We start from the raw sequence: 8,837 nt of genomic DNA on the forward strand, positions 1-8,837 counted from the left end.
CTACATTTTTCCTCGTGCTGTGATGCCGCCATGAACTCGACCACAGAGACCGAGATACTCAACAAGTACAACCTCACGACGCTCTACCCTGCAGCATGGCCAGAAGAGAAGGACGCGGCCGACGAGGGGCAGCTCTCGGAAGATGAGGCATCCACAGCAACAGCGCAACCCGTGCGCCGGTCGCGGTCGCGATACTCTGTGCTGGAAGACAGGTCGAGGTTCTCGCGGCAGGTCCCGGGCGCCGAACGATCAAAGGATGGCGTGGAGACGTTGGTGCAGAAGGACGAGCAGGATCCGCTGGGCATGTACCCGAGTGTCGTCCAGGTGTTGCGGGCGCGCAATCTGTCGGTCGAGGACGACATCAAACTGCGTATGCACTTATTGGGATCTCCATATGGACGGCATTGACTTACACCGTGTACAGGCAACCGCTTCCTCCTCAGCTCGACTACCTTCTCGCCCTCCCTCTTTCTCTCGCAAGTCCACAGCGATGCATCCACCGACACGCTCCTCCAGGGCCTCGACTTTCTCTCGCGGTCCATCGAACAGAAGTCGGCCTCTCTCAAGGTCCTCGTCGAAACCAACTTCGAGCGCTTCGTAGGCGCAAAGGCAACCATCGACCGCGTCTACAATGAAATGCGTGAGCAGGGCAAGGACTCGGAGCCACCGAGGCCAACACACACGAGGGGCGCCAGCCGCACCAGCTTCTCCGGCAGAAAGCCGAGCGTGTCCCTGCAGCCGGTGCCAAGCGAGAAGAAGAAGAATGCGCTGGTCAAAGAAAGCGAGTATGGCGTACACGGCATTAAGGTGCCCCTTACAGAAGTCGCAGTCAAGGCAGAGGAAGTCTGGGGCCCTGCACTGGGAGGTCGCGATAAGGAAGAGACGCTAAAGGCCATACTCGAATCTGTAGAGAGCAATCGCGGGCTGTTCGAGGTGGGGTCGACAGTAGAGGATGCCATCCGCCGGAAGGACCATGAGACAATCATCGAGGAGTACAAGCGGGCGAGAAAGTACACTGAGGACGCACGATACATTGTGGAGCAAGCGAATTACTCCAAGATGCCTCTCACCGACAGCCAAATACACCAAATTATCGTTACAGCAAGGATGTGGGCAGACGTTGAGCGCCAGATCGAGCAATTCAAGAGAGATGCGTGGAAGAGGCTGGCATCGGCACACTTCGCGAAGCACCAGACCGGAACTGACGATATCAAGTCTGACGAGTACATAAGTCTCATCTCCATCATGCTCGAGCTCGGCGTAGAGGATAACCCTATCTGGATCTGGCTACTGTCCCGCTATGAGTATCTCAAGTCTCGCCTCAACATCTTGTGCGAACGCTCCCGGGTCGAAATTGAGATTCTACGGCGCCACCTTGCGAATGGCAAGAAGCCAACGTTACGATCAGTGCAGAAGCACCTACGTGCGGTACCAATCAGCACTAACGCCACTGCAGAGCCTTCCAAACTGGATGCACCGAAGGTGATCGAGTTCTGGGAGCATGTGCATGCCTCTATGACGACACTGCTTTCAACCAAGGGCGGTCTGCTTGGTGAACTGATCGAGTACTGGGACATTGCCCAGTCGTTCATGAGTGGGCGAGCTCAGCGAAATATGCCTACTGGCTACCAGAACCAGTCCTCAGTGCACCACAAGCTTACTGACCAGAACAAGATCGATCTTGAGAAAGGCACCACAGAGCTGATCAACATCGTCCGCGAGCATCTGTACTCCTTCTTCTCGGATCCGCCGATCGAGGATGTATCAGCGCTCTTCTCACCAATGCCCACCACACCGACACCGACCACTCCGAGAACACCACTCACAGCTGCCCTGAGTCCTACGGCAGGCTCGAGGTTCAAGTTCGACCCCAACAATGTACCGCCGCCATCACCCAGTCGTGGTGAGACGTGGGAGAAGTACGCGTTCTGGCCACCACACTCCAACGCTCTTTCAGGCTCTCACTACCTGTCGAAGTCTCTCATTCTCATCGGCACGGCTGCTAACGAGCTCGCTTCATTCCGTCTTCCTGAGACCGGCTCCAGCTCACGTCTGGACGAAGCACTGCGTCTACTTGTTGGCGGCGTTCGCGAGCGCTGTATATCCGCCGTATGCGCAGCGTGGAACGCCGATGCAGAGAAGCTCAAGGTGCTCGAAGACTGGACGCGCAATGCCGACCGCAAAGACACCACAAACCTACCTCAACGCTTCCTGGCAGTACAGTCCTTCCTACTCAATCACCTGCAGAAGATCATGTACGTCGAAGCCTCGAGCAAAACATCCGTCGACGTCGTCGTCCCACCCAGCAACAAGCTGCTGCAAATGCTTAGAAGTCAGTTCGTGACTAGCTTGTACCGCACGTTGAGCGGCATGGTCGAGTGCGCAGAGATGGGTCGTAAAGCGTTGGGCGAGGACTTCCAAACCAAAGGCGACGATCTGACCCTGGACGGTGAAGAAGACGTGGACGGCAAATGGGGCAAAGTTGATGCCAACAACAAGGTAAGCCCTCACTCCCTAAACATTTCTTCCTTCCCTCTATATTAACATATGATAGTCAACGCGCCTCCTCCTAACCCTCTCCAACATGTCACACTTCCAATCCGAAATCACCCCGCACCTTTTGTCTCTTTTCGAAACCCTCTTCTCCGTCCAGCTCACCGACGAAACCAACCGCATCCGGGACGTTCTCTCGCAGCTTGACACACAACTCTTCAAATCCTACACCAAACCTCACGCCCTTCAGATCGGCGCGTGGATCGAGTCCGGTATATTCGCAACGTCCTGGGCCGCCGCTGCGCGGGAGAAAGGGAGGAGCGTGGCCGACTTGGATCCCTCGCCATACGTGTCGACAGTGTTGCTGCACCTGGTTACAATCCACAGCCTCACGTCAACGACCTCACCAAACAGCCCCTTGACGCCTAGGATCCTAAAAGCCCTCTTCGAAGCGACAACCACCAGCCTCATCTCCACCTTCAGCTCGCCACGCCTCCCCACCATCTCCCTCCCACAGTTGATGCAAGCCACGCTCGACGTCGAATTCATCAGCCAGACGCTGGCGAGCTACACGACCGACGCTGCGAGCCAGACACAAACGGACATCTACCAGATACTTGATCAGAAAACGGATAACGGGGCGCGCGTAGCGTTGCAGGATGAGTTGGGCGGTTTGAGGGTTGGATTGAAGAGGTTGAGGGAGGGGACGAGGGGGCAGTTTAGCTGTTTCAGGAGGGTGAAGAGGGGGACTGTTGCAAGTCCTAACCCGCAGGGTGATGAGGAGAGGGGAAGACGCTGAAATGGGCGGATATGCAGTTGAGAGACCATGTATTGAATTTTTCATTGTACATATCTCGTGCCATCGTGAGAGCTCCTTTGTATACGTCACTGGGTATCAACAAACAGGTACGTGTAAGTATTAGTGCGCCGCGGAGGCGCTTCTCCTCGCGGGCGAAAGAAGGCTAGACGCGAGTGCGATCTTATATGTAGGAACGCGGCGCTGACTAGAATTTGCGTTACCGTTTGTCTTTGCAGGTGCAGACGAGGGTGTCTCGTCAGCATTTGTTTGAGGTTCCTTGGGTGTTTTGGGGTTGCTTGAGCCCGCCTTTGCAGGTGCCGACTCTGGCGTAAGCGCAGCAATGTTCTCCTTCAGTGCTCGCGATACCGTATCGCTGGTTAATTCTTTGGAAGATTGATCTTGCTTCTCTCTCGGTTTGGGGACTTCCATGATCGAGTCTGATCTGCGTTGCGGTGGCGTAGGCGTATCAGGCACGGTTGGGGACGTGGGCTTCGATGCTGTGGGCGTGGTGTCATCCCCATGCGTCCAAGCGTCATGCCTCATGACTCTAGGCGATGGTGAGCCAGTGGTCTCGGAAGCATTGGCGATCAGGTCATCTGACGAGCGCTTTGTCTGCGAGAAGTCATTCGGAGACATCATGGTGCCGAGACTGGATATGCCCAAGCCCTCGATCTTCGCTGCGACAGCCGCCTCTTGCCTTTCGATGTTGTCTGGCTCGGTGGCGGTTGCTGTTGGGATGTCGAAGTCATCGTGCGACTCTGTCGTCCTTCCGTTCTCTTGCGCGCCATTCGCCAGCAGGCCTTCTGCCTTCGATGCTGACACTGGGCCTTTCCATTCTGGGTGCGGCAACCTGCCTATAATATTCAACCCCCCTGTACCTGCTCTCGCCCACTCCCAAATTCCTCGCCGCGGTGGTGACTGCTGCGCGGACCGATTCATCACCGCACCACCCGCACCCTCCACCTCCACCTCCACCTCCTCATGCTGCTGCGGGTGAGGCCCGTCTTCTGAGCTTTGGCGGTGCTCTTCGAGGGCTGGGGGCGGCTTCGGCGCCTCCGCTTCTTCTGCGGCCTTCTTCTCTGGGGTGATGACCCTCTTTAGCTTTTCCCAGTCCTTCGTCGCGTCCGGGCTGGGAGGATGACTCGCGACGGCCGTCTCCGTTGAGGTTCCCGCCGTCGACGTCGCTGGACTTGTGAGGCGACGGAGTAGAGGGCCGGCGCCGGAGCTTCCGGGGCGAGATTGGTGGGGAGGAGGCGGGAGAAGCAGGTTGGGAGGCGGGTGGTGAGGGCGGCTCGGTGGGTAGGAGCTTGTGGAGGCTGTTGATCTGGCGGAGGACTGGTCGGGCTTCGGGGCTTTGGCCTTGCGTGCTGGTTAATGCGTGTTACTACCATGCTGTTGCGGAACGAGTGACCAGACGTGGAACGAATCGAGGCTATTCACCTTGCTTGCCCTTGGCCTTGCCCTTGACGTTGCAATTGGGGCCGTTTTCATGGTCGTGATACTCGCACTCGTTGCCCTTCTCGGTGGGATCTTCGAGCAGCATGCCCCCTGTGCCCTGTCTGATGGCGTTGACCAGCTCGATGGCGAAGTCGGCGTTGTTCTCGAAGCACTGGCGGTAGGTCTCGGTGTCGCGCTCGCTGTCGGGGTCCATGATCTGCCGCGCGGCGATCTTGACCATCAGGCGGCGGAAGGGCGAGCCATGGGGGCTCTTGCGGTAGATGTCGTCAATCTCCTCGGCGTCGGGGACCAGCTCGGCCTCGTTGAGCCCCTTGCGGAACTGGTCCATGGCGACGTTCTTCAGCTGGGGCAAGTCGAAGCGGTCGCATAGCAGGTAGAGCGCATGGCAGCTGACAGCATATTCGTACTTCTGGGTGGCATCAGGCAGGTCGGAGACGTTGTCGAGCTTGCCCTGGTAGAGCCACTTTACGAGTAGCTCGAAGCCGACGGGGTCGTGCTCGGGCAGCTCGAGCGCGTCCTTCCGGTCGTGGCTGCCGGTGCCCTTGAGCTCGGCCTCGAGCTGCTCCGAGTGGTGGCAGAGCAGGTTGCGGTGCAGCGTCCAGCGGCGGCGGGCCTCGCCCACGTAGATGTCGATCATGGGCCCGGATAGCAGCCTGTCGCGTTGCAGTTTAGCCTTTGCGCGCACATGCAGGCGGTGGGAGTGGAGACGATGCGCCAGCGCCGGTCGCACTGCGAGACACCGCAGTCGAGGAGGTTGAGACGCGTCCGCATCCGGCGCAACACCTTCAGCGTCATCCACCTCTTCCGACTGCGACTCCCCAGATGCGCCGCCATCGCCGTCGCCGTCGCTGTCGCTGTCGCTGTCGCTGTCGCGCCCGCCCTCGCTCCCCGCACGCTCAAGGAAAGGATCGTCTACATACTCAGCAAAGGTGGCAGCAGGCACAAGGCCAATGTTGCCGTTCGCCATTCGCAGCCTCTGGGTGCTATATGCAAAATCACGATAGTAGACGAGCCGGTCGTGCCATCCCATGCGGCGCGGCGATGGCGCTCATCGGCGGTTGTTGCGATTGATGCGAGTAAGTCAGGTGTTGAAGAGCCGAAACAATGCAAGGAACGGCACCTGGGCAGCTGTCAAGATGGGCCTGACATGCACAAGAACGCCCGGCAGGAACCATGGACGGCTGGGGAAGTGACGTACAAGGCGGGCAGCCAATGACAGGTCGGCCACACAACAATGCTTGCGACACGCTCAACACCATCTTCATGAGCGCAAGGCTGACGACAATAAGAATACATGGTAACGGCCTACTGGCGCGTCGAGTGTGCGATGCATCAGTCGTCCAAGTCCGTCGCCTGCGTTGAATGTCCTTGGCACCTTCCCCGTCCAGCAGGTTTGCTGCTCTGTTGATTAACTGAGATTTCACCACAACCAAACTTTCCAATTTTCGCACCCTTTTCCTCATTGTTGTCACTTCTCCCAGGTCCAGGCAATTCAGCCATATGATATATGTCGCTTCTTAGCAAGAAGACGACATGATAGACCATCTTTGACTGCTCACCTTTCCAACAACATAACAGGCAGCCCAAGGTCACCAAATTGCTATCAGTACTTGACATTTCGACGCCTGACGCCCCCGGCTAGACCTGCCGCCGTTGGCCGTTTGTTTGCCGCCTTCGCCTGGGCATACCCACTGTAAGGGTTTATGGAGTAAAGGTGTCATGTGTGTTGGTGCAGTGCTCTTGCCTGTTTCAACAAGCACCTCCTGCTCTTGACTGCACGATACATACGTCATGTAAACAGGACTGCCGGGTGAGAGGCAATCATACAACATTGAACAAGAACAACACAATATACCGATTTTTTACTGCTTCGCGCGGTTCCCCCCTGACTCACTGCCTTGCGCGGTTACACCTTCATTTATTGCAACTACTGCAACACCCACCCTTCATGCCGCCCTTGCGAGCTGTGCTATGTGGCCCATAACGAGTGCGCTGTAGACTCCCACAAAGGGGCGCAGGCCCATCATCAAAGGCAGTAGAGATGACGCTGTTGAGCGAGGCCTAAGCCAGGGCTTCGCGAACATGGACATCAACACTTACAGCCGGCATCACGTTAAGAGTACGGCTGTAACTTTGCCCACTACCGTACCGAACCAGCAGTCACAGATTTTGTCTCGCACACATTCGTCACAGCACTCAAGTCAGCGTGAACATCAGCGAAGTAGCTCACAGTGGCATTGCATATCAACTACGTCGCGTATGTATAGCATGAGCCTGCCGCGCTCCCAGCGCCAAAACTGCAACTGCTATGAGTGCGATTCAAAAGCTATTATGCCCTAAGAACACGCGCAGGCAGTAGGCCGGCTAGTTAGTTATGTAAGGTAAGAGAGAATAACATGTTATAATTGTACTACGCGTCTGCTGCCTACAACGTAGCAGATATAGCTGCGCAAGGGCTGTACGCCCCTAAAAGTAGAAGCAAAGGCCTACAGCACAAAAGGGAGAAACCACAAGGACACTAGGAGAGACTATCTTGCGTTTTCAAGATCAAGTCTAATTGGCAAAAGGACGTTTTTCTTTGCTTCTGATTTTTCTTCATGATGACTTACCTGTGTCAGGGGGCGGGGTTGCAGCCGGACAGAACAGTGTTCAAGACAGTAGTAGCAGGATAGATTTACAAGACGTAGCTCTAAAGAGCTACGTAGCGGGACAGCTACGGTTCCTTAAATACAGGCTCGCTTAACGGGGTTATAACGGATGTTGCCAGAGCTCACGTGTACACCCGAGGGTCAGCGTCCTCACTCCGTGACAACCTGGTTTTTGCTTTCTGTATCTCCTATCAATCTTTCCTACATACTACAAAAGTGCTTTCTCATATTAGTCTGCTTTATCTTATGCTATCTTGAATCCATCTCTATCCCTGTTCTTCTTTTCTTCACCATCTATATAACAAATCTGCTACGTTGGTATCCTATCCCTATCCCCTCACTCTCTGCTCATGCATCATGTCCTTGCCCCTTTTCCTGATCGCACCATTTCTCCTTCCAGTATCTCTCAATGAGAGCTTCCGGCGCTGTAGTTGCATTTGGTTCATCTCATTGTTGCCTTTCTTATCTTCCTTAAGAGGGGAAACGATGGAGCGCCATAGCAACAGTGACTGCGGGGGTCAGAGCGATGGTGAATGCTAGTGTTGAAGTCATGCCTGATGTCAGGTGGTTCGGGTGCGTCATGTTCAGAGCTTGCAAATATTCTGAGCTTATGATATGTTGTGGTGACAAGCGACCTGGAGTTAGCTCTCTTATACAACTCATTATGCACCATAGAAAAGACAAACACTGGACATTGTCAACTCTTCATTTGTCGTGTTCATACCCTAATAACCCTTTGAATATTTCTTCATCCCTTCACTCAAATTTACTACCTCGGCACAACCCACTAACAATCATTCCCTGCCACACTTCGTCACTACCTCATCTCCTCTTTCTTTGCTACTGGTAATTCTGCCGCCACCTCTCCGCTTTTCTAGCCGCCCCTTCCCTCGTCGCTTCTACGTCCTGTTCCGCACTCGATGCAGCCTTTTATACGAGAAACTCTTCTTCTGGCTTCATCGGTGGCGCCTCCAGCGGCCGGGAAACCGAAGAAGAAGGAAGCGCGAGGTCAGTAATAGAGCAGAAACGTCAAGTACGAGTAGTGTCAAGACTAGGTGGTTAGCGTGCTGTATTGCAGGTGAGCAGAAGCTCGATGTAAGCTACCTATCACGTGCCGGCGATTGGGGAATTCTTCACCCGCCTCCCGCGGACAAGTAGGGTGATAACAATGAGATAGACAATTGAATGGAACATCATGGTGTGCTTGATGGAAGGGTTCGCGTCAACAAGGCAGTCGAGCTATTGGTCGCAACACGATTTATGTAAAAGCTTATACTTGTGCTTACTGTACCGTGTCCGTGCGCGTAATGCGCGGATTCGCGTAATGCGCCAAACCACCTTTTTGTACCCATACTTCACTGTACAATTACTCAACGCCACAATGACTATGAAATCTGCCTTTGAAGAGATAGACTCTATGATACCATGCGATAAGATCC

At 55.1% G+C, this 8,837-nt stretch overlaps 2 protein-coding genes across 2 annotated transcripts; one reads left to right on the forward strand and one right to left on the reverse strand.

Annotated features, from left to right (window-relative positions):
• Nucleotides 1–3,463, forward strand: BU25DRAFT_378168 (uncharacterized protein). The gene is made up of 3 exons (XM_033704163.1): nucleotides 1–370; nucleotides 425–2,499; nucleotides 2,555–3,463. The coding sequence occupies exons 1-3, from the start codon at nucleotides 31–33 to the stop codon at nucleotides 3,290–3,292; spliced, it is 3,153 nt and encodes a 1,050-aa protein (XP_033556494.1). The 5' UTR covers nucleotides 1–30; the 3' UTR covers nucleotides 3,293–3,463.
• A 1,014-nt stretch (nucleotides 3,464–4,477) lies between these two features.
• On the reverse strand, nucleotides 4,478–5,970 carry BU25DRAFT_214521 (uncharacterized protein). The gene is made up of 3 exons (XM_033701247.1): nucleotides 5,949–5,970; nucleotides 5,671–5,870; nucleotides 4,478–5,403 (listed from the first exon to the last, which is right to left on the reverse strand). The coding sequence occupies exons 2-3, from the start codon at nucleotides 5,778–5,780 to the stop codon at nucleotides 4,725–4,727; spliced, it is 789 nt and encodes a 262-aa protein (XP_033556495.1). The 5' UTR covers nucleotides 5,781–5,870; nucleotides 5,949–5,970; the 3' UTR covers nucleotides 4,478–4,724.
• Between the last annotated feature and the right edge of the window lie 2,867 nt (nucleotides 5,971–8,837).

Source organism: Macroventuria anomochaeta, assembly GCF_010093625.1.
Source record: "Macroventuria anomochaeta strain CBS 525.71 unplaced genomic scaffold BU25scaffold_46, whole genome shotgun sequence".
In the NCBI taxonomy this organism is placed as follows: Eukaryota; Fungi; Ascomycota; class Dothideomycetes; order Pleosporales; family Didymellaceae; genus Macroventuria; species Macroventuria anomochaeta.

Bases quoted from the DNA above. Each gene is read 5' to 3' on its own strand.
- BU25DRAFT_378168 (XM_033704163.1), top strand. From the start codon at position 31: ATGAACTCGACCACAGAGACCGAGATACTCAACAAGTACAACCTCACG. The intron at 371-424 runs GTATGCACTTAT...CACCGTGTACAG, and splicing joins CGAGGACGACATCAAACTGC to GCAACCGCTTCCTCCTCAGC. The intron at 2,500-2,554 runs GTAAGCCCTCAC...AACATATGATAG, and splicing joins AAGTTGATGCCAACAACAAG to TCAACGCGCCTCCTCCTAAC.
- BU25DRAFT_214521 (XM_033701247.1), bottom strand. From the start codon at position 5,780: ATGGGATGGCACGACCGGCTCGTCTACTATCGTGATTTTGCATATAGC. The intron at 5,404-5,670 runs GTATGTAGACGA...GCAACGCGACAG, and splicing joins CCTGCTGCCACCTTTGCTGA to GCTGCTATCCGGGCCCATGA.